Source organism: Myxine glutinosa, chromosome 6 (assembly GCF_964187855.1).
Source record: "Myxine glutinosa chromosome 6, kmMyxGlut1.1, whole genome shotgun sequence".
NCBI lineage: Eukaryota > Metazoa > Chordata > Myxini > Myxiniformes > Myxinidae > Myxine > Myxine glutinosa.
In genome coordinates this window covers 162,919,344-162,947,128 of record NC_136266.1, presented here as the reverse complement: position 1 = coordinate 162,947,128, position 27,785 = coordinate 162,919,344, and the positions used below count along the sequence as shown (strand labels likewise).

At 51.8% G+C, this 27,785-nt stretch overlaps 1 protein-coding gene across 1 annotated transcript in view; it reads right to left on the bottom strand.

Annotated features, from left to right (window-relative positions):
• Window positions 1-4,940, bottom strand: part of LOC137428960 (tetratricopeptide repeat protein 39B) — a 133,895-nt gene extending 128,955 nt beyond the window's left edge. The window contains exon 1 of the mRNA XM_068118879.2: window positions 4,680-4,940. Within this exon, the coding sequence (XP_067974980.2) occupies window positions 4,680-4,699 (20 nt within the window). The 5' untranslated portion in view covers window positions 4,700-4,940. The remainder of the gene's footprint in view (window positions 1-4,679) is intronic.
• Between the last annotated feature and the right edge of the window lie 22,845 nt (window positions 4,941-27,785).

The following is a 27,785-nucleotide window of genomic DNA, read 5'->3' as shown; positions in this document are numbered from 1 at the left end:
AAATGGTGTGGAGTAAATGGTGTGTGGAATGAGTGGTGTGGAGTGCATGGTGCGAAGGAGTGAATGGGGGGAGGATGGACTCCTTCACGAATACCCGGGGAGGGTAGTTTAAAGTTAGGTTGAGGGAGTAGGTAAATTGTTTGGATATTGACATCTGTGGTGCGGATAGTAGCAAGTCGTTGTTTTGAGGGGTGCATAAGTGAGTGGAATGGCTGGGCGCGTGGGCTTAATTAGGGAGTGTGGTTAAATGGGCACTCCGCCACTGGTAGTCTGTCGGCCAGGTGAGGCCGCAGGTAGGCTCTGGGAGCCAGGTAGCGTTCAGGTAGAGTTTAGCGGGACCCGAGGATCCGAGGAGAGGACCTGGGTAGCCCATGCCAGAGAGGGCATCAGTGGTGTGAGAGAGCCAGGAGGGCCTTCCCCAGGTTAGGGTAGTTGAGGAGCTAGGCAAGCTTTGGTGGCGACTTCAGTGGCGGAGGTGCGCAGGCAAGTAGGACCTGCTGGTAGAGCCACACGACCCAGCCCAGAAATTGTGCGAGGGCACAGTATTGAAAAAATGGGGGAGTGCGACCCCAAATTTGGTAGAGCACCACAGGATGGTCAATGGGAATAGGTTTTTAGAACCACATAGTGTAAAGTGGCCAATTGGATTGGCAGGGCAAGACCCCAGGTAGTTTAAAGAGTTAATGTCAATTAGAAGGATAGTTCGGATGAAAATCTCTTCGCACCATTCACATCCACTCACCGAGGTGACAGGACTCCACACCAGGTTTTTGCAAATGTTTGGAATGAAAGACGCATCATGACGTGGGTGAGACATTGTGTGTGATTCCATCCCTTCCTTCTTGGGAGGGATTGGACGACGAATTTGGTTTAGAGGGAGATATGGGAGACAAGACGGTCGAGACGAATTTGTAAAGTGTAAATACGGGGAAGGGCAAGGGTAGTGTGGATTGACAAGTGGGGCGATTTTTTTTTTTTTTTTTTTTTTTTTTTTGTATACTGAATCGAGGCTCGTGAAAGAGCTAAAAACGGCTAGGGATGAGCTTTCTCCGCTCGATCGCCCTCACCCCTCATTTTGCATTGCCTTGCATGACGTGTACCCTTGCACCCTTGCCCCCGCTAACCTCTGCTTTGTCTTCCTCCCCACCCATGGACCCATTACCTTTTGTTTAGTGGATTGTGCAGGTGTCCTGAGCGGTGCGGCCGCACCTTTGCGCTGCACCCTGCTGCCTGTTGCCTGCACCGGTGCACCATATAGACCACACGTTCTGTGGCCTGGCACCTTTGCTGGGGCAGACAATCGTGGCAAACATTATCTTGCCCTGCGGACCACTGTTTTCTAGGTGGCCTCAATGCCATGCAGTCGGACCACCTAAGCTGGCCCTGCTGGCCAAAATAAAAAGCGGACATGGTTTGTGCACTTTTTATTAATTTCCTTTGATGTGTCAGGGAAAGAAGGCATTGGATTTGACGATGGCACACCGAAGAACATGAAGCAAGAAGACGTCGCAGCCCAGCAGCCAGCCAAGCACAAGACATCATCACTGATTGATTTGAAATGTTTTTGTGCATTTTTCATGATGGTGCATCTTGGTGATTTTTGTGCATGTTTTTTCTTATTTGTGTGCATATGGGTGTATGGTGTATTGGTGCAGTGCAATTGGTGTTTCCTCTTCTCAAAATTTCTTCTTTCTCCCACAAAAGACAGGTCCTGGGTTGTAGTATTGTAAATAAATTAGTAGTCTTGTAAATAACATGCTCCCCACCGGCTTTATGTGTAGTTTGAAAATAATTCCGTAATTCGGTTAATTGTGGGCGTGAGTCAGTTAGATAGTACACAACGCAGCAGGTGGGACATATCTAGTGTTTAAAATTGTCGCACCCAGGGTGTTAGGTTAAATGTAGAGGGTAACCACACCTAAGTGTCACACTAATTTAAAAGGTAGTCCTGACCCTTGCTTGAAGTCGGCCGTCTTCACTGGTATGTGGTTCAGCTCGGGGACGAGCCTGGAAAAAGGAGGGGTGCAGTGTTGCAGTTTTGAGAACCCACACAGGTAACATCATTAAAGGTTAAAGGTTGCACCCCATAGTTAGGCCACAAGCAACACGTAGGTCACCTTAGAATGTTAGTTATTTCTTAGTATATGTGAGATAAGGCCATTTCCAATAGCTATCATCTGCGTTGTGTAAAACAAATAAGAGTAGGCCCCGTTTATTTTGCAGCCTCCCTCCAATCGACTCCATTGAGCACTATCCAGTCTGCACCCCCATTGCCCCTCGCAGTTTGTTACGCGTTGGGCCGGCAGCGTTAGTGCCAGTTGCTCGCTCAAACCAGCCAAATGCCATGAGGAAAGGCCTGGACAAGGGGTGGAGCGCAAGGGTGGGGGTGTGGCCATGTCAGGCAGCCATCAAAGGTGGAGCCAGTAAGACCCCAACAACCAATCAGGGCTGAGGCGACATCGCCTGACAGGGTGTGGCTAGAGATTCCAGAGGGTTCGCTGGGTGTGGCAATAAAACCCTTTGTGTGAGGCCCCCACCTCAGTTATGAGAAGGGGGAGGCACTCGTCAAGTTCGTGTGAAGAGTTATGAGAAGGGAGAGGCACTTGTCGAGTAGAGTTAGGGGGAGAGACGCGCTGTGACAAGTATTCAAGGACTGTCCAAGGACTGATGCGATTACAAAGGACTTGAGGACTTGGTTTGGAGCGCATTGCATTGTTGGTTACAAGGACTCGCTGGGGAAAAGCGCCATTGTGAACTATTGTGAGAGATGCGCTATCCTGATCGTTTGCAAGGGCTCGTTGGGAATTTGGAAGTGGCGCATTGTACCGAACTATACCGGGAGCGCGTATAAGGCGCCGGTACAACTATTACGTATGCCAGTATAAGCGCCAGCTTACCGACCCCCCCCCCCCCCCCATATAATTGTCCGATCTGCGCCACCGACACGCGGAGATCTTGCCTGCCGTCTACCATCACCATCTGCTTCGTGGTACGAGTCTGGGACCGGAGCGAGCTGTGGACGCCATCGGTGGACCCTCAACCCGACCTTTTACAAACCCCGTGTGAGTGAGTCTGAGAGTGTGACTGAGTGTGAACGGGCCCGTGTCCAGGGGATAAGTATAAGACTGTATAAGGCTGCCCTGTGTATCTGCTTCTTCCTCTTCATTGTACATTGCTCTTCTTCTTCCTCTTCTTGGTACAAAGTGTGTAATAAATTACCTGTTCTTCCTGTTTTCCTCTTAATTCGACCGTCTTAGTGATTTCTTCTATTGGGTAAGCGTGGCACGATTAGGAACCGCTCCAATTGGGTTAGTTCCCGTTAACGGCCCGAATCGCGGCTCGCTATCGCTCAGCGTGTCCACTGAAACCGTGGTTCGGGTGGGGTTATTTCCTTGCTTCACGGCTGGTGTTAGTACTTAGGTAATAAGAATTCGGCTTACAACCCTATTTAACACCGACCGGAAGGAACGTGATAGCCCCGGATCGCGTCGGCTAGTAAAAAGACAAGGGGATTAATCCCCCATTAATAAGGGGGAGGCCGACGTTCTGAGATCCACAACAGGATTGGGATTGGAGAGGAGTGTGAGGGATTGGAGAGGAGTGTGAGGGATTGCAGAGGAGTGTGAGGGATTGGAGAGGAGTGTGAGGGATTGGAGAGGAGTCTGAGGGATTGGAGAGGAGTGTGAGGGATTGGAGAGGAGTGTGAGGGATTGGAGAGGAGTGTGAGGGGTTGGAGAGGAGTGTGAGGGGTTGGAGAGGAGTGTGAGGGGTTGGAGAGGAGTGTGAGGGGTTGGAGAGGTGTGTGAGGGGTTGGAGAGGAGTGTGAGTGGTTGGAGAGGAGTGTGAGGGGTTGGAGGGGAGTGTGAGGAGTTGGAGAGGAGTGTGAGGGATTGGATAGAAGTGTGAGGCAGTATTGGAGAGGAGTGTGAGGAGGTATTTGAGAGGAGTGTGAGGAGGTATTTGAGAGGAGTGTGAGGAGGTATTGGAGAGGAGTGTGAGGAGGAGTGGGATTGGAGAGGCGTGAGGGTGGAGAGAGGAGAGTGTCAGGTGGAGAGGAGTGAGGGGTCACATATGTGAAATAAATAAATTGTGTTGATAACACCATTTCTGGATCTGATGAATTGCCAGTAACCATTTTGTAAAAATGAATGTGCAGCATCTAACTCAATATGTCGAAATGTCACACACGTCCATGCCCGTGGGATTCCCACGGGTGACCCCACTAGTATATATATAATATGTGTATATTCTGTATATGTGTATAATGTAATGTATATGTGTGTATCTATATATATATATATATATATATATATATATATATATATATATATATATATATATATATATATATATATATATGTGTGTGTGTGTGTGTGTGTGTGTGTGTGTGTGTGTGTGTGCGTGTGTATACACACACACAAACACCCACAAGGGGAGGTGGATACTTTGAGACCTTCTTGAACCCGCATATGGAGTTAACCAACGCGACGACGTGCTCCATGTTGCAATACAAGTGGATCGGAGCCAGGAATCCAGGATTTGTACTTTGGATAAATCGAGATGGTTTCATGCATTCCCCCCTGATCGCTCATTCATTTGAATGTGCTGCTCGAGGCTGCGCTGTGTGCTCGGTTACGTGTGCAGCACGATCGAAGGATGATGTAAAACAAACCGCATACCTGTTTTTGTGAATGTCCATTCTACGCAAGCCTCGTCTTGGTCTACAAAGTTGTCTTGGTCTCTAAAGTTGTCTTGATCTGTAAAGTTGTCTTGGTGTTCAAACTGATCTTGGTGTCCAAACCTGTCTTGCTGCCCACTGCCCGATGTCGCACAGAAAGGTTGAAAAAACACCTTGTTCTTTGTCTCTGTGCTCGGATATCTATCGGTCTCGTAAACAATCCAACTGAACTCTTCCTGTAACAGCTGCTCCGTTCCGTGTCATGGGCGGGGTGAAGAGGAAGATCACATCAAACGAGCACCGGGAACCCAAAGGCAGGTAATACAGTCCGAGTCGGCTGCACGGTGGTGACGTTGAGCGTTTAAGGGCAAATCACAACTATTCAGGTGAAATCCACAAAATTATTACATCGTTGAATATTAAAAATAAATCTCCATCCTGTCGCTCGATTGTGGTTAATATAGAGCAGTAGAGAATCCCGAGCAGGTATTCAGAATGGGTAGGTGAATCCCAATGCGCTGCAAATGCCCAGCATGAGTCACATTGAACACCTGAAAAACACCTTAAATCTTTAGAGAAGGTTCACTCGATTATAACCCTGGTGTTCGCTTAAGGTGGTTGGCTTACACGATGTTGGGGTGTTTAGCTCGAGCGAGTCACCGTCTTTCTGTTAAATAACAACAGGTGGGTTGACTCAGCCTGTCATTCTTTAAAGGTCGAAAAAATGAGTACAAGCATACTGGTAACGGGGGCACTGCATCAGCGGCACAGCCACGCCCACAGAAGGATGGTGCAACCAGCAGCCAGAGGCTGCCCACGAAGCAACAATAGTAGTTGTGGCGAGGAACAGTGCATTCCCCCTAGTTCAGACTGAGCACTACCACTGGTTTTCTTTCTATATAGCTCATTCCAGTATCACACAGTGCTCCAGTTATAAAAAATAAAGCATAACGCTGGGATAACACCTGTGTATGAAGATTGTGTGTGTGTGTGTGTGTGTGGTGTATGTATCTGTATATGTGTGTATGTACAGTATGTATGTACCATATTTGTATATTATGTACAGTAAGTATGTATCTATGTATGTATATGTATGTGTGTACATGTACATATGTACAGTATGTATGTATGTATGTGTCAGTGTGGGTGTGTCCTTCTAGCCTCCGTGTCCGTATGTTTCGTACGACGTACCGTACAAAGTAAGAAAAGCAGTTACTGTTCCCTTTCAGTTTTCCAATGTTTATTCTCCGGTTGTGTAAAGCAGCAATTGAGCCATCAAACAAATTTAGATTTTTAACAAACATGAAATAAATCAACAAACTACTGAATAAACAGAAACACAATGCTTTGAATAGTGACATGACACAGACCTAGTTTGGCTGTTACCGTGGAATGGCATTGACACACCCATTGATATGACACAGACAACCTCAATCCCAGACACATGGCACAGTCAAACCGAGGAGTAAAACGGAATACCACTGTGGGATTCATAGTGCTGCAAGCGAGACTCCCCCAAAAAATCATGGAGTTGAACCAGCGGTTAATGAAAGCTGACATATATATATTGTTACGGACCGCGGATAAGATGTTGTGTTTGCCGAGCGGATGGCACCGCGGCCGAACAGTTGCCCCGACTAACCCGATTCCCGAACGTTGGCCGGATCGCGCCACAGATATTCAATATGGAAAAGACAAAAGCGACACGGATGTGAAGAAGAAGAAGAAGAAGAAAACAAAAAGGTTGGAAATACTACTAAATTTATTCTTACTATTTACACGCTCAAAGTAACCAAGGAAGAAGGAAAGATAAGAAAATAATTTACAGAAGAATTCAGAGACAGTGCAACGCTAGCTTACCTACAGTCTTAATTAACCCAGGGACAAGACACACAGAACAAACTCATGTACACAAAAGGATGGAAAGGCAGGAGGTGGATGGCTGGAGGGAGAGGAGGGTTCAACGGGTACTGCAGCACGATCGGCGCGTGTAGCAGCCGCCGTTCCTTCGCGGCCCTGCTCAAAACTGCCGTCCAGGCCCCAAGCTGCTGTTGTTGCTGCTGTGGCGGCTGTGTGGATGTCGCGTGCTCTTTTCAGGACTCGTCTCTCTCGTCTTGTCAAAGCTCATCTGCTTCTGTAAAAGCTCATCTGGTCCAACCACTTCTGTAAAAGCTCATCTGGTCCAACCACTTCTGTAAAAGCTCATCTGGTCCAACCACTCAACTCAACAACCACCTTGCTTCTTGCGTGCGCGCTTTTATAGCGCCTCAGGCGATCAAGCCGCCGGCCTTCAGGACACGCCCATCGGTCAGCTCGCCTCGGCCCTGATTGGTCGGCACGGCCCTCTGGCTCCGCCCTTGATGATGATGGGCGGGCACGCCCTTCTTCCCTGAGCTGAGCACATGCTTAATGGCGGCTTTGGGGCGAAATCAGCAACCACCGCTGTAACAAACCTGGCAAACTGCCCAGTGCGGTTGGCAATGGAGACTTGGAGGGGATGCAGCTGGAAATGGAGATTTTGGGAATGGGAATGAAAGGGGATCTATCTGGTTTCACTTGGTGCAATGGAGTGTCATCTTAATGGAAGACAAGGCCTTACCCTAATACACATAATAAAGATATAACTATCAACAAGGGGGAAATCTATGATTGGCTAACGTGTATGCTTTATGGAATTAACTACGGGAACGCCCTTTGACCTTTATACAACACTGGAGTGAGGAGGGTCCAGAATAAAGCAATAATAATAAAAAACACAATAAAAAAAACACAATCCTCATATCCACAACAATATATATATATATATATATATATATATATATATATATATATTGTTACGTACACGACTTAGATGTTATGATGGGCCGAGCGGAATGGCCGCCGTGTTCGCACAAGTTACCCGATTACACTCGAACGTTGGCCGAATCGCGCTATGCTAAATCAATGAAGGAAAAGGACACAACGGCTGGGATTAAGGCAACGACACAAGGGGTACAGTTCTCAAGACCTCCGGAGGAGGATATAATATTGGTTATGCAGAACGGTTAGATTACACGACAAGAGGTACAGCACAGAAAGATAAGCACTTAGACACAGTCTTATCTTATTCCCGACAGACCACAGACAAACGGGACAAGACTGACTCACACGGGGATTGATGGCAGGGGAGGGCAGGCAGTCGATAGCTCAAGGTGCACCTTGGCTCAGGGGCAGAATCGACCCGGTCTGGTCCAAAAGATTCAGGGAGGTGTCTCAGCGCTCGGAGGTGGCGTCCTTCTTTGTCCAAGCTGAGGCGCATCTCACGTCACCTCCGTCTTCCTGCGCATGTCCAGCGGGGAGTGACACGCCCTCGGCTCGTTAGCTCCGCCCCAGATGGAATCGGTCCGCCGCTTCTTATTGGGTGCGGGGGGTTACCGGGCTCCGCCCTTGACGAGGAGCTGACAGTGAGCCCCTGCGTGGTAACCCCGTCGGAGCACATGTTCAATGGCGGCTAACCAAGCCGGAGTGAGGACGCACACTCCCCGCGCCGCCGCCGCTCCGCCGCCGCTGTTGTTGTTGTTGGTGTTGTTGTTCCATGAGGAAGAGATGCGGGGAGGTATTGGGAGGTCCTAAACTTACTAACGGTGCCATACAATCACATTCTGGTGCAACGAAGAGTCAGAATTAATGGAAACGAGTCCTTAACTGACATAGACTAAGAATAACTAGCAAGATGTCCTATAGTTGTCTACGTGAGATGCGGTGAACCTGGGCACGACATTTAATGGGGGAAAAAGGGGAAGGTCGGGGCTACAGAGTGTTGTTTACAGACAATGGGACTAGGGAATGGGGGATTGGGGATAGTTGGGGAGTATTGGGGAAATAGGGGAATATTTACAAGCGGATATGGATGGAGGCCAAATCCCATATCCGCAACATTGCACCCTTCTCTACCTCGGGGCGTCCCGACCCGATAAATTTTTACCTACGTTAGTGTGGCACTCAGATGTAGTTCCCTCTACTATTAAATCAACCCTGAGTGCGACAGTTTTACAGATGTTCACAAATGAGTAAATATGTCCCCCTGCGACGTTGCACCCTTCTCCTCACAGAAACACACCCACAGGATAACCGAATCGCGGAAAGAATCCTCAAACTAAACATACAGCCGGTAGGGAGTATTATTTACACAAGACTACACTGATATTTACACTACGATCCAGGACCTGTTTTTGGGGGAACACATGCAGATGTTATGCATAGAGAGAGAGCACGCATGCCAGCATCGATACACCAACCCACGAGTGCTCTGTGGCCCTACGGCCTTTAATAATGTGCAGAGCACCCCATCCAAGCACCAAAAGCACCACCCCATAACACAGTCAGCACCATCCGGTGCACCAATAAAGTGTTCAATAATCACCGGTGGTGTCGCAGCCGGCCGATGTTCTGCCGCTGTTCTTGCCTTCTTGAAGCACTTGGCCTTCTAGCTTCCTTAAAAAATAAAGAAAGGCGCCAACCGCGTCCATTTCTGAATTGTGGCCATCAGGGGGCCAACTAAAAGTGGTTCACCTGTATGGCATAGGTGCCACGTTGACCCATAGGTCCATCAACGGGTGGTGCTTGCCCGCAAAAGAACTGCGGTCCATTGTGGGCGGCCACAAAAATTGCGGTCCATATGGTGTATCGATCCAGGCAGCATGCAGCGAAAGTACAGGCCCACAACTGCGGAGCCAGCACCTCTCTCTCCTCTCTCTCTGCCCCAAAGCCAGATCCTCGGAGGTGGGAGACAAAAGAAGAAGACAAGTGAGTAAGGTGGTAAGGGCGCAAAAGTGCACGCAATACAAGATGATGCACACTGGGGGCACATGGGAACCAGGTGAGACAGGTACGTTCCTACCGTATGCCCCCCCCCCCCCACCAGGTAACCTACATTGCCCCTCCCTTACCCCTTACTGTATCCACAAAACACAACACTACCCATAAACATCTACTTTACACATCAACAAACGTCCCTACTGTCTTCCCCGTTCCTCCCATAAACCAAATTCGTCTTCTCTCCCTCCTAACCAATCAAATTTGCTATTTCCAACTCTCATCAAAATTTGCCATCTCCAACTCAACAGCAAAATTTGCCATCACCAATTCATCATCAGTCCCTCCTAAGGAGGGAGAGATGGAATCACCCCAATGTCTCATCCACGTCATGATGCGTCTCACCAATCCACACAGCAATTCTCATTTCCTGCACACAGAACAAAGAAAACACAGGTGTGGAGTCATCATCATCACCACAGGTAAGTGGCTGCGTATGGTGCGACAGGTTCATCAATCCTAACTATTTCCTAAATGACTTTAACAACTTTACATTACCCGGGGTCTTTCCCCTGCCAAACCATTGGCCCTCTTACACTATGGGTTCTAAAAACCAATTCCCATTGACCAAACTGTGGTGCTTTTCAATTTGGGGTCTCACTCCCCCGATTCATCTCCCGGTGCCCTTGCACAATTTCTGGGCTGTGACGTGTAGCTCTCCCAGCAGGTCTACCCACCTGCACACCTCCACCACTGCAGTTGCCACCCGAGCTTACCTAGCTCCTCACCCTAACCTAACTAACTGGGGAAGGCCCTCTCCTGGCTCTGTCACCCCCTGGTGCCCTCTGGCACTGGGCTACCCGGGTCCGTCCTCCAGATCCTCGGGCCCCATCCACAACTACCGGCTCCCAGAGCCCACCTGCGGCCTCACCTGGCCGACATCCTCACAGTGGTGGAGTGCCCAACCAACTACACACACTAACAGGCTACACGCCCAGCCATTTCCACAACACTAATGCACCCATCCAAAGCCCATTCTGTCACCCGCACCACAGATGCCAATATCCAACCACAATTTACCTGTACCCTCTACCTATCACTTACACTACCCGCCCCGGGTACTCGTGAAAGGGGTCCACTCTTCCCCCATCCACACCTTCGCACCATGCACACCACTCCATACCACTTACTCCATGTACTCCACACACCTGTACTTGCACACCTGTGCTCTCACACCTGGTGCCACCTGCACCCTTCTCTCCCCAAGCGCATTCGCGCTGATCCACAACACTCACTACTCATACACTGCTCCACACTGCTCCACACACCTGTCCAGTTCTCACACAGCATCATCTCATCTAACTACTCCCCTCTGAAACTTGCGCTTCCCAGTCGTCCCTTTAAACTATTGCGCTCCCTCGTCATTATAATCCACACTAATCTACCTGCGTCCCCACTACAGGTATCAGTCACTAACTAACCTTAACGTCACCTAATGTCATCTTCTAGGGCCCTATCAATATCCTAACCCACCCGGGCTAGTTTTCACTGCCATACACCCCATAAACTATAGCGCATTTGCCCCACTTGTGAGGGATGGTGGATTTGCCATCCCACCACATCGGGGGTCTCTCACTATAAATTTTGCTCGTCCAAATTCCAACCAATTCAAAAATTTCCCATTTACTGCCAATTCTACCCACTATTATAAATTTCGTATCAAATCACGATCACTATCACTATCACCCGTCTACTTATTACATCCTCTCGGTGCGCCAATTCCCTTTTAAAGCTCGGCTTCGTACAGCCGTGCGATGAATACGGGTTGTTTTGTGCCAGCGGCTGGATACGTCCCGCATTCGTGGCAGGGACGGGGGCTTACCCGGGCCGAGATCCCACGCACCACCTCGGCGTGGAGCCATCCAATGTCCCGATCTCGACCTGCCGGCACGTCTCAATAGAAAGTGGTCGCCATGACGACCCTCCCTATCGGGCTGCCCGCTCCGCCTAGTGGAGCCCGGACGCGGCCGTTCCAAGCGAGGCACAGCGTGGATCGCGTACGGCGGTTCTTTCGAAACCGCCGTGGTTCGGATCCCCGCTGGTCCTCGCGGCACGCGAAGCTGCCCGACGCGCACCGAGGGCCCGATTCGGCTATAAGTCGTTCTAACTTCTAACCCGGTTATCGTCGATGCTTCACCTGGATGCTTACATGCATACGCTACCCCTTTCTTGCTCACACCTCTAGCTGTTCCCATGCTCCTCGTCGTACCTTCTCTTACACACCCAGGTACACTCGTTCCACTCCCAGCCTTGGTCACACACCTGACCACCGAACACCTTGGCACACATTCGTCGCTCGCACACCTCACCAACACACCTCTTCGCGCCCCTCCTCGGTCACCTCCTCTGTGACAATCACAGGTGTGCCCTCACTCGCACACCCAACCAAGTGCCTCACGACCAATTCCAGCGTGCATTCCCACACACGCTCTACCATTCCAGGTGTGCATCCTTCCATTCCAGGTGTACATCCTTCCATTCCAGGTGTACATCCTTTCTTACCTGTCACAACCAACTCACGCTCCGTGTCACTCTTACTACTCTCACCTCCACTCTTGACAGCGCACTCACCCTTACTCTCGACAGCGCCCTCTTTCCTCATGCACCTGTTCATTACACACCTTTCTCGCGCACACTCTCCCTTTACACCCTCTGTAACACTCACCACAGGTGTACATTCTTCCTTACTTTTGACAGCGCACTCTTTCCCCATGCACCTGTCCGTCACACACCTTTCTCGCGCACACTCTCCCGTTACTTCCTCCGTAACACTCACCACAGGCGTGCATTCTCCCTTTACACCCTCCGTAACACTCCTCACTACGCGCTTCCATGTGCTCCCTCGCACACGCGCTACGACCGACTCACTCTCGCCAGCACCCTCACTCCTTGGCACGCACTTTTTCCTCACACACCCCAGAGTCGGACTTTCTCGCACACCTCCTTTTTCGCACACCAGACCTGTCGCACACTTCACCAACGGCCTCTCACGAACACCCGGGTCCATCTCGACCCCCAAGCTTCTTAAATCACCTGGCGCATCATACACACGACCATATTGGTCACCACTTACACCGGGTCCTCTTCCTCTTCGCTTTTCCTCCATCACCTGCGAATTCCTCATCCGGTTAATGAGCACATCATCACGATCCGAACACAGACTTTGGACCAATTCTTTTATCTCCTCTTTTATCTCTTTCTTATCCCCTCTCCGTCGCTTCTTAATTTCGCTCACCCCTTCTTCCACTTCTTCTAATTTCTGCTTCACCTCTTTTATTTCCCGGTACGTCTCCTCAAGCTCGTCCTCCAAGGCTACCTTGACCGTTTCCATGTGCGTCCTCACCTGCCGGTCCTTCGTCTCCATTACCTCTGTCACCTCATCCAACCTCGTTGTCAGTCCCTCACGTACCATCTGACATTCCCTCTTCGTCGCTATCAAGTCATCTTTCAGTTCTTTCTGTGTCGCTTTTAACCCTCCTAATACCGCAGTGTTCCTTTGAACCTGCTCCGTTAGTCCTTTTTGTCCCTCCGTCAGCAGCTGTTCCACCTCCTGCGTCAGGTCCTCTATGCCCCCTTGTAACTTTACAGTCCCCTTTCTCACCTCCTTCTCCATGTGCTCCTTACAGTGCCTCACCTCCTCGCGCACTCCTCCGACCTCCTCACTCACACCTCTTCTGATCTCCTCTCCCATCACTTGCATCTCCTGCCCAGATGCCACCCTCATCTGCTCCATTTCCTCCCTGTGAGCATCCAGTTTGGTTTCTACCCCCATTCTGACCCCCTCTATCTGCTGCCCCATTTGTTTAACTTCCCTTTCCGCTTGGTCCCTCATGTCCCTCAATTTGCCTTCCATACTGTTTTCTAACCCCTCTAACCCCTTTTTCATCCCTTCCATTTGATTCTCCTGAACGGCCATTCTGTTTTCTACCCCCATTAACCCCTCCTGTATTTCCCCGAATCTATTGTCTAATCCCTCACCGGTACCCCTCGCTTCGTCCCTCATTACCCCCATTTGGCCCTCCAATCGCTCACCCAATCGCTTACTATCAGCCCTCATTTGCTCACTATTCTGGGCCATAAGGGCCTTCATTTGTATTAAAAAAAGGTTCAAATCTACCAGCGGCGCTACTACGGTCGCGGGCGTGGTCGCCGTGGCCATGTGCGAGGCGCCATTTTGCGCGCCCGTAACCTCGTGCGCGACGACGCTATTTTGCGACCCTGCCACCCTCACTGCTTCGCTCTCCTCATGTCCCTCAATTTGGTCCTGGATCGACCCTGCCTCACTCTCCTCTACCGGAACCCAGCCGTCTTGATCCGCCATAGCGCGACTTCAAAATTCGGGTTTTTATTTTTGTAAAACACAATCAAATTTCGCCGTTATAATTTCACGCGCTCGGGTCCAATCTCACTCCTCGACACCAATTGTTACTCTAATAGTACAATTGGTGTTCCAAAATTTGGGCCTAACAAATTTAGTCCCAGGTCCGAATCCAACTCCTGACAACCAATTGTTACGGACACGACTTAGATGTTATGATGGGCCGAGCGGAATGGCCGCCGTGTTCGCACAAGTTACCCGATTACACTCGAACGTTGGCCGAATCGTGCTATGCTAAATCAATGAAGGAAAAGGACACAACGGCTGGGATTAAGGCAACGACACAAGGGGTACAGTTCTCAAGACCTCCGGAGGAGGATATAATATTGGTTATGCAGAACGGTTAGATTACACGACAAGAGGTACAGCACAGAAAGATAAGCACTTAGACACAGTCTTATCTTATTCCCGACAGACCACAGACAAACGGGACAAGACTGACTCACACGGGGATTGATGGCAGGGGAGGGCAGGCAGTCGATAGCTCAAGGTGCACCTTGGCTCAGGGGCAGAATCGACCCGGTCCGGTCCAAAAGATTCAGGGAGGTGTCTCAGCGCTCGGAGGTGGCGTCCTTCTTTGTCCAAGCTGAGGCGCATCTCACGTCACCTCCGTCTTCCTGCGCATGTCCAGCGGGGAGTGACACGCCCTCGGCTCGTTAGCTCCGCCCCAGATGGAATCGGTCCGCCGCTTCTTATTGGGTGCGGGGGGTTACCGGGCTCCGCCCTTGACGAGGAGCTGACAGTGAGCCCCTGCGTGGTAACCCCGTCGGAGCACATGTTCAATGGCGGCTAACCAAGCCGGAGTGAGGACGCACACTCCCCGCACCGCCGCCGCTCCGCCGCCGCTGTTGTTGTTGTTGGTGTTGTTGTTCCATGAGGAAGAGATGCGGGGAGGTATTGGGAGGTCCTAAACTTACTAACGGTGCCATACAATCACATTCTGGTGCAACGAAGAGTCAGAATTAATGGAAACGAGTCCTTAACTGACATAGACTAAGAATAACTAGCAAGATGTCCTATAGTTGTCTACGTGAGATGCGGTGAACCTGGGCACGACATTTAATGGGGGAAAAAGGGGAAGGTCGGGGCTACAGAGTGTTGTTTACAGACAATGGGACTAGGGAATGGGGGATTGGGGATAGTTGGGGAGTATTGGGGAAATAGGGGAATATTTACAAGCGGATATGGATGGAGGCCAAATCCCATATCCGCAACAATATATATATATATATATATATATATATATATATATATATATATATATATATATATATATATTGTTGCGGATTTGAGAATCCTGTGTTTTTTTTTGTTGTGTCATGAGAATTGTTGTAAATATCACCCTCCGTGTTGTGTGTAAAGATCAAAGGTCGTCCTCCTTAGTTACTCCATATACATACACGTAGCCAATCATATACCCTCCTAAATAGTTATCTCCTTATTCTATGTAGTTGAAGGCTCTGTTCCCACTAGTTGACACTGCATTGCATCAAATTGAAATAAGGTAGAATCCCCTGAAATATCCCCATGGCCTCCGAAAACCTGCCAGCAAGGCGGCGTTCGCCGTTGCTGCTTTGCGGTTGTGTTCTTCGCCGCAAGACTCCATTAGCCACGAGGTAATCTCGGAGAAGAAAGGCGTGTCTCTGCCCCTCGTCATCGGAAGGAGGAGTGAGCCAGCCCTTGCCGACCAACCAAGGATGAGTGGGTATGGCTCAAGAGGGTGGGGTTATAAAACCCATTGCATCAGCCCCCCACCGGGAAAGATGAGGAAGGGAGCCCCACGAGCAGTTCTGCAGAGAGAGAACCCGTCATGCAACGCCCCCACGAGAGAGATGAGGAAGGGAGCCCCACGAGCATTTCTGCAGAGAGAGAACCCGTCACGCAACGCCCCCACGAGAGAGATGCGGCAGATGGGAGATGAGCTTTGAGTCCACCACGCAGCTTTGAGTCCACCACGCAGCTTTGAGACCACGCAGCTTCGACCCACTGCTACGCGGGAACCAGATTGCGGTGGCATCGGTGGCATCGGTGGCTGTCGAGGTCCAGCCCGACGTCCCGTGCGGGATCAAGCTCCAGCCAGCGTCCAGCTGAACCTTCCTCTCCTTCCAGCCATTCGTCCCTGCCTCCATTCCACATTCGTGTGAGTTTGATTGTTGTCTGTTTTGTGTGTCTTGTCCTGCGTTAAGTAAGACTGTTTATAGGTAAGCTAATATTTGCACTGTGTCTTCTTACTCCTTCTATCTTTATTTTATTATTCTTCCTCCTTCCTTGGTTTCTTTTTGACTTGTAAATAATAGTAATAAATCATATTTGTTCCTCTTACTTTTGTCTTCTTCTTCTTCTTCACATCCGTTTCGTCCTTGTCTTTTCCCTCATTGAATACATGTGGCGCAATTTTGGCCAATGTTTAAGGATCGGGTTTAGTTTCTGTTAAATGGTTTGTGCCGTGGTTGCTAAACCGCTCGGCAATTAACATCTGTCCGCGGACGCGAACGGGGTTGCGCACCTGCCTTTCCAGAGGGAGCTGTGCAGCGTCAGGGACCACGTCGGCCAGTCATAGACGAGGGGATTAATCCCCCCTCGATAAGGGGAACAGAAGCCGACGTTGGGTTCCGTAACAATATATATATATATATATATATATATATATATATATATATATATATATTGTTACAGACACGACTTTGATGTTATGGTGGGCCGAGCGGAATGGCCGCCGTGTCCGCACAAGTTACCCGATTATACTCGAACGTTGCCGAGTCGCGCTACGCTAAATCAATGATGGAAACGACACAACGGCTGGGATTAAAATGACACGACACCAAGGGTTCAGTTCTCAAGACCTCCAGAGGAGGTTATATTAGGGCGGAAGGTCAGATTACAACGACAAGAGGGACAGCATAGAAAGGCAGGCACTTAGACACACTCTTATCTAGCCCCGACAGACGACAGATAAACGGGACAAAACTGACTCACACGGGGATTGATGGCAAGGAGGGGCAGGTCTTCGATGGCTCAAGGTGCACCTTGGCTCAGGGGCAAAATCGACCCGGTCCAGTCCAAAGATGCGGGAGGTCTCACTCAGCGCTCGGAGGTGGTGACTTGTCTTCTCAAGCTGGGGGCGCATCTGACGTCACGTCCGGTAAGTGGCTGCGTATATCCGGCGGGGAGTGACACGCCCTCGGCTCGTTAGCTCCGCCCCAGATGGAATCGGTCCGCCCTTCTTATTGGGTGCGGGGGGGTTATCAGGCTCCGCCCTTGACGAGGAGCTGACAGCCAGCCCCTTCGTGGTAACCCCGTGGAGCGCATGGGTAATGGCGGCTAACCGAGCCGGAGTGAGGACGCACACTCCCCGCGCGCCGTTGTTGTAGTTGTTGTAGTTGTTGTTGTAGTTGTTGTTGTAGTTGATGTTTGGGGAAGAAGATGGGAGGAGGTATGGGAAGGTCCTAAACTCACTACTGGTGCCATATAATCACATTCTGGTGCAACGAAGAGTCAGAATTAATGGAAACGAGTCCTTAACTGACATAGACTAAGAATAACTAGCAAGATGTCCGAAAGTTGTCTACGTGAGATGCGGTGGACCTGGGCACGACATTTAATGGGGGAAAAAGGGGAAGGTCGGTTCTACAGAGTGTTATTTACAGGCAATGGGACTAGGGAATGGGGGATTGGGGATAGTTGGGGAGTATTGGGGAAATAGGGGAATATTTACAAGCGGATATGGATAGAGGCCAAATCCCATATCCGCAACAATATATATTGTTGCGGATATGGGACTTGGCCTCCATATCCGCTTGTAAATATTCCCCTATTTCCCCAATACTCCCCAACTATCCCCAATCCCCCATTCCCTAGTCCCATTGTCTGTAAACAACACTCTGTAGCCCCGACCTTCCCCTTTTTCCCCCATTAAATGTCGTACCCAGGTCCACCGCATCTCACGTAGACAACTTTCGGACATCTTGCTAGTTATTCTTAGTCTATGTCAGTTAAGGACTCGTTTCCATTAATGCTGACTCTTCGTTGCACCAGAATGTGATTGTATGGCACCAGTAGTGAGTTTAGGACCTCCACATACCTCCTCCCATCTTCCTCATGAAACCACAACAACCACAACTACAACAACAACTACCACAACAGCGCGCGGGGAGTGTGCGTCCTCACTCCGGCTCGGTTAGCCGCCATTACCCATGTGCGCCGACGGGGTTACCACGAAGGGGCTGCCTGTCGGCCCCTCGTCAAGGGCGGAGCCGGTAACCCCCCGCACCCAATGAGAAGCAACGGGCCGATTCCATCTGGGGCGGAGCTAACGAGCCGAGGGCGTGTCACTCCCCGCCGGATATGCGCAGCCACTTACCGGACGTGAGGTCAGATGCGCCCCCAGCTTGGAAAGACAAGTCGCGACCTCCGAGCGCTGAGCGACCTCCCCGCATCTTTGAACTGGACCGGGTCGATTCTGTCCCTGAGCCAAGAGTGCACCTTGAGCCATCGACTACCCGCCTTTCCTTGCCATCAATCCCCGTGTGAGTCAGTTTTGTCCTGTTTATCTGTCGTCTGTCGGGGCTACTTTCAGACCGTAATTAAGTGCCCACCTTTCTATGCTGTCTCTCTTGTCTTTGTAATCTAACCTTCCGCAATATTATAACCTCCTCCGGAGGTCTTGAGAACTGTACCCTTGGTGTCGTGTCATTTTAACCCAGCCGTTGTGTCCTTTTCCTCAATTGATTTAGCGTAGCGCGACTCGGCCAACGTTCGAGTATAATCGGGTAACTTGTGCGAACACGGCGGCCATTCCGCTCGGCCCACCATAACATCAAAGTCGTGTCCGTAACAATTGGTGTCAGGAGTGTCGGATTCGGACCTGGGACTAAATTTGTTAGGCCCAAATTTTGGAACACCAATTGTACCACTAGGGTAACAATTGGTGTTGGGAGGTAGAATTCGATCCGGAGCGCGTTTTACGCGCTCGAAATTATAACAGCGAAATTTGATTGTGTTTTACAAAATATAAAAACCCGAATTTTGAAAGTCGCGCTATGGCAGACCAAGTCGGCTGGGGTCCGGTAGAGGAGAGTGAGGCAGGGTCGGTCCAGGACCAAATTGAGGGACGTGAGGAGAGCGAAGCAGTGAGGGTAGCAGACGCACAAAATAGCGTCGTTGCGCCCGACGTTACGGGCGCGCAAAATGGCGCCTCGCAAGAGCGCGCGGTAGCCGAGCCTGCTGTATCAACGACAACGGGCTTTAACATGCAGCCGATTGACATGCAGGCCCTCATTGCGCAGCTACAGGCAGCTGTACAGATGAGTATGGGGAGCCAAATTGAGCGATTGAGTGAGCGGTTGGGGAACCGGATGGATGCTCAGGGTGAGCGATTAGAGGGCCAAATGGGGGTAATGAGGGACGAAGCGAGGGGTACCGGTGAGGGGTTAGACAAGAAATTTGGGAAGTTAGACAATAATTTTGAGGAGTTAGACAAGAAATTTGGGAAGTTAGACAATAATTTTGAGGAGTTAGACAAGAAATTTGGGAAGTTAGACAATAATTTTGAGGGGTTAGACAACGGGATAAAAGAAGTAAAGAATGGGTTAACGGGGGTAGAAAACAGAATGGCCGCTCAAGAGAATCAAATGGAAGGGATGCAAAAGGGGTTAGAGGGGTTAGAAAACAGGATGGAAGGCAAATTGAGGGACATGAGGGACCAAGCGGAAAGGGAAGTTAAACAAATGGGGCAGCAGATAGAGGGGGTCAGAATGGGGGTAGAAACCAAACTGGATGCTCACAGGGAGGAAATGGAGCAGATGAGGGTGGCATCTGGGCAGGAGATGCAAGTGATGGGAGAGGAGATCAGAAGAGGGGTGAGTGAGGAGGTCGGAGGAGTGCGCGAGGAGGTGAGGCACTGTAAGGAGCGCATGGAGAAGGAGGTGAGAAAGGGGACTATAAAACTGCAAGGGGGTATAGAGGAGTTGACGCTGGGAGTAGAACAACTGACAGTGGGACAAAAGGAGTTGGGGGACCAGGTAAAGAAGAACACAGCGGTAATAGAGGGTTTAAAATCGACACAGAAGGAGATGAAAAAGGACGTAGGGGTAATTAAAAAAGAGTGTCAGACGGTACATGAGGACCTGACGAGGAAAATGAACAAAGTGGTAGAGGTGATGGAGGTTAAAGAGCGGGAGGTGCGGGAGCACATAGAAAAAAATAAAGTGGAGTTAGAGGAAGAACTTAAAGGGGCGCACGAAGAGATGAAGGAGGTGAAACAGAAATTAGAAGAAGTGGAAGAAGGGGTGAGCGAAATTAAGAAGCGACGGAGAGAGGATAAGAAAGAGATAAAAGAGGAGGTAAAAGAATTGGTCCAAAGTCTGTGTTCGGATCGTGATGAGGTGCTCATTAACCGGATGAGGGATTCGCAGGTGATGGAGGAGAAGCGAAGCAAAAGAGGACCCGGTGTAAGTGGTGACCAATATGGTCGTGCGTATGATGCGCCAGGTGATTTGATAAGCTTGGGGGTCGAGATAGACCCGGACGTTCGTGAGAGGCCAAGAGTGAGGTGTATGGTTGGTCCGGAGGGTATGGAACGAGAGGTGCGAGGTGTGGGTGAGCAAGGTTGTGGTGGTATGGAATGGGTAGCGGGTTGCGGAGGTGTGACCCATGCATCGACACCAACAGGGGTAGTTGTTGGAGGGACCGGGGAGGCACGAGAGCCCCTTGGGGGTAATGTACTTTGGGGGCCCGGCCGGTTCGGCCCCGCGCTGACCCCGCAAGGGGCGACGCACGGGGTCCGGCAGGCGGGCAACGACTCGCATACGAGGTGGTCCCACAAGGTCCCACTCGCGCCGTATGACGGCAAGAGTGATCTACGCGCGTACCTGGCGCAGTTCGACTGTGTGTGTAAGGGCAACGGTTGGGGTGAGGACGAAGGTGGAGTACACCTGGTGGCCGCATTGCGCGGCGCGGCGGCGGAGGTGCTGACGGCATTACCAGCGGGTGCTCTCACCCTGCCAGCCCTCCGCGACGCCCTAATTAATCGATTCGGCATAGAACAGCAGAGCGAGCTTGTTAAAGCTCAGCTCGCGCTGCGAAAGCGCAAGCCCCAGGAAGCCATCGGGGAACTTGCCCACGACATTCGCCGCGCAGTGGGGATCGCACATGCTAGCATGGCAGCGGATTCCCGGGAAAGCCTGGCGCTGGACCATTTTATCCAGGCCCTCCCGGACATTGAGCTCCGGCAACAGCTCGCCATGTGGCGCCCGCAGACTCTGAGCCAGGCGGCTGACGCTGCGGCCCGTTGGGAAGCAGCGAGGCCCCTGGCCCGGGGGGGCGAGCGTCTCGCAATGGCGGTCTGCCAGGTGGGACCCCCGATGGAGGGCGGACCCCTTAGGAGGCCCGCCCCCGACGTGGGTCCTGACCTGGCGGGCATGGTCCGGAGGCTGGTGGACCAGTGCCTGGCGGGACCTGGACCATGGCAGGCGGCCCCGGAGGTGGCCCGCGGTGGACCACGAGCGGGTAATCCAATTCGGACCTACAGGGGGGGGAATTTGGAATTCCGGAGACAAGCACCTTACCAGGTGAGGTGCTACACTTGCAACCGTCTGGGTCACCTGGCGCGGCACTATCGAGCCACGTGCCGGGATGATCCCCGGCGGTTGAGGTCCTCAACTCCGCCCAGGGGGGAGCGGGTTAGCCGACCCCAGACAACCCCCCCGCCAGACCCCGGGAAACTAGAAGGTGTCGGGCACGTAGGGCGGTGTTCGGCAGAAGAGGATGGAGGAGAGCCCTCATTGACGCGACAGGTCATTTATTGTGGCCAAATTGGAACCGGTAGCCTGACAATTAGATGCAAAATTGCCGGCGTGGGGGTAGACGCCGTAGTGGACACAGGAGCTAGCGCCACGATCATCAGCCCTGTGGTCCTTGATTCGAGCGCAGGTGGCTGGGATAAGATCCAGCGCCTGCAAAATTATAGTTTGCAGCTTGCTACCGGGGTAACGGCCCCGATCATAGGGCGTGGTTCTGTGACCCTCAAGTTAGGGTCGGTAAGGAGGGAGATAGATGTTTGGGTGGCGGAGGTGTGCGACCCATGTTTAATAGGGTTGGACCTGTTGACTGCCAGCGGCTGTAAATCGACTTGTGCCGGGGGATCCTGCAGGTGGGAGTAGAAGAGCTGCCGTTAGGGGGAGTGAGCACGGCCGAGAGAGCGGAGCTGGAGGCTTCCGAGGCCGTGACCATCCCCCCAAGGGCCGAGGCGATAGTGCCGGCCCGGTGGGCAGCTCGCCCAACGTCGCAGGAGTCCTGCGGCCTGGTCGAACCGGTGGCAGCGCAGTCCATACCGGGTTTAATCGTGGGCCGCACCCTTGTAAAAACGGACGGACCGGTAGTGGCCGTCCGAGTAATAAATATGAGTACAGAACCACGCACTATAGTAAGGGGCACGAGGGTAGCTGGCTGCACCCCAGTTGAGGAAGTCGCGACAGTGAGGGGCGAGAACGTCCAGCCGAGCCGACCCCGGGGGGAGCCTTCAATAAGAAGTAGGAATTGGCCCGATCCCATTTGCGAGATGGTAAATCGTAGTAGCGTAGAGTTGGGAGGTACCCAGAGGGAGGCCTTACACAAACTGGTTGGGTCCCATTTGGACCTCTTCTCCCTGTCCACCGAGGATATTGGACGTACGGGCCTGGTGAAACATCAGATCCACACCGGTGAGGCCCGGCCTGTTCGTCAGGCCGCCCGACGGCTCCCTTGGAGCAAGAGGGCGGAAGCTGACGAGCAGGTTGAAAAAATGCTCGACGCAGGCGTGATCGAGCCCTCGGGAAGTCCTTGGATGTCACCTGTTGTGCTGGTCAAAAAGAAGGATGGGACCACGCGGTTCTGCGTGGACTATCGCCAGCTAAACAACGTGACACTCAAGGACTCATATCCCCTGCCAAGGATTGATGACACCCTCGATGCCGTTGCGGGCTCAAATTGGTTCACAACTTTGGACCTCAAGAGTGGGTATTGGCAGGTGGAGATGGATAGGGCAGGGAAGGAGAAAACGGCATTTTCCACAGGTAAGGGACTGTATCAGTTTACTGTGATGCCGTTTGGGTTGTGTAACGCCCCCGCCACCTTTGAAAGATTGATGGAGCATGTACTAGGCGGCATGCCATGGCAATCATGCCTGGTGTACCTGGATGACGTCCTGGTACATGCCCAAACGTTCCCCCAGGCAGTAGCTAATTTGGACCAGGTGTTCGGGTGCCTCAGACAGGCAGGGTTGAAGCTGAACCCGAGTAAGTGCACTTTGTTTGCAAGAGAGGTGGCCTATCTAGGTCACGTGATCGGCCGCGAGGGGGTAAAAACGGACCCAGACAAAATTAAAGCGGTAGAGGAGTGGCCCGCACCACGTACCATCAAAGAGGTGCGGGATTTTTGGGACTCTGCTCCTACTACCGGCGCTTTGTGGCGAAATTTGCGGAGTTGGCCCGTCCCCTCCACCGGCTTACGGAGAAGGGGACGCGATTTAATTGGACACGGGAGTGCCACGAGGCCTTCCAAAAATTGAAGGGGTGTCTAACATCCGCACCCCTTCTAGCGTACCCCACTAGCAACGGGGCATTTACCCTGGACACGGATGCGAGCCAGGAAGGATTGGGCGCAGTTTTGTCTCAGACACAGGAGGGCGTGGAGAGAGTGATTGGTTATTATAGTCGGGCCTTAAGTAGGCCCGAGCGAAATTATTGCGTCACTCGCAAAGAGTTATTGGCCATGCTGGCTGCCATGAACCATTTTCACCCGTACCTGTACGGGCGGAAATTTTTGGTTAGAACTGACCATTCCTCCTTGCAATGGCTCCTTCGGTTCAAGGAACCGGAGGGCCAAATTGCAAGGTGGTTGGAAAAGTTGCAGCAGTACGATTTTGATGTGGCCCATAGGGCCGGGAAGGCCCATGGTAATGCGGACGCACTCTCTCGGTGTCCTTGTCTGGGGGAAAACTGCAAATTTTGTGCGAGACACGAGGAGAGGGAACAATTGGGCGATTCGGACCCGACCCTCGTTGTCCGGGAAACCCGGGTGAGAGGGCCAATTTTGCCACTAACCGCAGATGAGGAATTCGGAACTTTGGCATGGAGCACGGCCCAGCAGGAGGATCCTATCCTGGGGCCAGTGTTCAATTGGGTCAAATTGGGGCATAGACCAAAGGGGGAAGAGGTCACCCCCCTCGGGGCGCAAACTAAGGCATATTGGGCTCAGTGGCAGACCCTGGAATTGAAGGATAACATCTTGTATCGCAAGTGGGTGGAGGTTCCCTCTGATAGAACTTCCTGGCTGGTGGTAGTCCCAAATAAATTTAAGACCGATATATTGCAACAGGTGCATGGTACCCGCCCCGGCGGCCATTTGGGCAGAACAAAGACGACATCGCAGGTACGCCGGAGGTTTTATTGGGTGAATATGGGGCGCGACATACAGGACTGGTGTCGGAGATGCGACGCCTGTACTGCCAAAAAGGGACCAGCACGGAGGATGGGGCCCCCCTTCAATTACACCAGGTGGGGGCCCCCCTAGAGCGGGTGGCCATGGATATCCTAGGCCCACTACCCCGCACCCGCCTAGGTAATAAGTACATCCTCGTTGTGATGGACTACTTCACCAAGTGGCCGGAGGCCTACGCCCTCCCCAACCAAGAAGCAGGGGTGGTAGCGCAGGCCTTCGTGGAAGGATTTGTGTGCCGGCATGGGATTCCACAGGAGTTGCACACCGACCAGGGACGAAATTTTGAGAGCAAATTGCTAAAAGATGTGTGCAGTCTCCTGTCAATTCGGAAAACAAGAACCACGCCCTTGCGGCCACAATCTGACGGGATGGTGGAACGGTTCAACAGAACATTGATACAACAACTGGCACTGTTCACCGCCACCCGTCAGGATGACTGGGACGAACATCTCCCTTATTTGCTTATGGCCTACCGAACCAGCCAGCACGGGGCCACCGCATGCAGTCCAGCGTTGCTTATGTATGGGCGGGAGTTACGGGCTCCCGCCGACTTGCTATGCGGTCCCGTGCCAGACACAGTGGTTAACCCGCCGAGGGAGGGGTACGCACGTCACCTAGAGGAAGGCATGGAGCTAGTCCATGCCTTCGCCCGCCGCCAACTCCATCTGGCGGGGGAAAAGATGAAGCGCAGGTACGACGACCGGAGCCAGGGGAGTCAATACGCTCCGGGGATGAAGATTTGGTTCTTTAATCCCCGGAGGCGGAAGGGAAGGTGCCCAAAGCTCACCTCCCCCTGGCAAGGCCCAGGAGTCGTCCTGTCGCAAATCTGTGACGTGGTCATTAAGATCAAAATGGGGCCACGAGCCCTCCTTCGGATCGTCCACGCCGACCGGATAAGACCTTACACCGGCGAGCAGGCGCCCCCGTGGATTGCCTCGGCTTTAGATGTCGAGGCGGGACCCAGTACCTCTGAATAAGGGGGGCTTATTAGTGCCAGAGGACTGGGGGATTGATGAGCGATGGGCCCGGTGGGTAAGGGGGGCATCCCTGCCACCCTTCCCATAGTGGGGGCAAATGCGCAATAGCTTATGGGGTGTATGGCAGTGAAAACTAGCCCGGGTGGGTTAGGTTATATTGTAGGGATCTAGCGAAGATGACATTAGGTGACGTTAAGTTTAGTTAGTGACTGATACCTGTAGTGGGGACGCAGGTAGATTAGTATGGATGATAATGACGAGGGAGCGCAATAGTTTAAAGGGATGACTGGGAAGCGCAAGTTTCAGAAGGGAGTAGTTAGCTGAGATGATGCCGTGTGTGTGAGAATTGAACAGGTGTGATTGCACAGGTGTGCAACTGGACAGGTGTGTGGAGCAGTGTATGAGTAGTGAGTGTGTGGATCAGCGCGAATGCGCTTGGGGAGAGAAGGGTGCAGGTGGCACCAGGTGTGAGAGCACAGGTGTGCAGGTACAGGTGTGTGGAGAGAGTTGGAGTAAGTGGTACGGAGTGGTGTGCATGGTGCGAAGGTGTGGATGGGGGAAGAGTGGACCCCTTTCACGAGTACCCGGGGCGGGTAGTGTAAGTGTTAGGTAGAGGGTATAGGTAAATTGTGGTTGGATATTGGCATTTGTGGTGCGGTTGCAGAATGGTGTTGTGGATGGGTGCATTAGTGTTGTGGAAATGGCTGGGCGTGTAGCCTGTTAGTGTGTGTAGTTGGTTGGGCACTCCACCACTGTGAGGATGTCGGCCAGGTGAGGCCGCAGGTGGGCTCTGGGAGCCGGTAGTTGTGAGTGGGTGCCTGAGGATCCCGGGTGTGGATCGGGTAGCCCAGTGCCAGAGAGGGCACCGAGTGGGGAGAGCGCCAGAGGGCCTTCCCCAGGTAGTTAGGTTAGGGTAAGGAGCAGGTAAGCTCGGAGGCAACTGCAGTGGTGGAGGTGTGCAGGTGGGTAGACCCGCTGGGAGAGGTACACGCCACAGCCCAGAAATTGTGCGAGGGCACCGGGAGATGAATCGGGGGAGTGAGACCCCAAATTGAAAAGCACCACAGTTGGTCAATGGGAATTGGTTTTTAGAACCCATAGTGTAAGAGGGCCAATGGTTTGGCCGGAGAAAGACCCCGGGTAATGTAAAGTTGTTAAAGTCATTTAGGAAATAGTAAGGATTGATGAACCTGTCGCACCATACGCAGCCACTTACCTGTGGTGATGATGATGACTCCACACCTGTGTTTTCTTTGTTCTGTTGCAGGAAATGAGAATTGCTGTGAGGATTTGTGAGACGCATCACGACGTGGATGAGACATTGGGGTGATTCCATCTCTCCCTCCTTAGGAGGGACTGATGATGAATTGGTGATGGCAAATTTTGATGTTCAGTTGGAGATGGCAAATTTTGATGAGAGTTGAAAATGGCAAATTTGATTGGTTAGGAGGGAGAGAAGACGAATTTGGTTTATGGGAGGAACGGGGAAGACAGTAGGGACGTTTGTTGATTGGTAAAATAGATGTTTATGGGTAGTGTTGTGTTTTGTGGATACAGTAAGGGGTAAGGGAGGGGCCATGTAGGTTACCTGGTGGGGGGGGGGGGGTACGGTAGGAACGTACCTGTCTCACCTGGTTCCCATGTGCCCCCAGTGTGCATTACCTTACATTGCGTGCACTTTTGCGCCCTTACCACCTTACTCACTTGTCTTTTCTTTTGTCTCCCACCTCCGAGGATCTGGCTTTGGGGCAGAGAGAGAGGAGAGAGAGGGGCTGGCTCCGCAGTTGTGGGCCTGCACTTTCGCTGCTTGCTGCCTGGATCGATACACCATATGGACCGCAATGTTTGTGGCCGCCCACCATGGACCGCAGTTCTTTTGCGGCCAAGCCCCACCCATTGATGGACCTCTGGGTCAACGTGGCACCTATGCCAAACAGGTGAACCACTAATAGTTGGCCCCCTGACGGCCACAATAAAGAAATGGACGCGGTTGGCGCCTTTCTTTATTTTTGAAAGAAGTAAGAAGGCAAAGTGCACCACATGAAGGCAAGACCAGCGGCAGAACATCGGCCGGCTGCGACACCACCGGTGATTTATAGACACTTTATTGGTGCACCGGATGGTGCTGACTGTACATGATGGGGTGGTGCTTTTGGTGCTTGGAAGGGGTGCTCTGCACGTTATTAAAGGCCGTAAGGCCACAGAGCACTCGTGGGTTGGTGTATCGATGCTGGCATGCGTGCTCTCTCTATGCATAACATCTGCATGTGTTCCTCCAAAAACAGGTCCTGGATCGTAGTGTAAATAGCAGCGTAGTCTTGTAAATAATGCTCCCTACCGGCTGTATGTTTAGTTTGCGAATTCTTTCCGCGATTCGGTTATCCTGTGGGTGTGTTTCTGTGAGGAGAAGGGTGCAACGTCG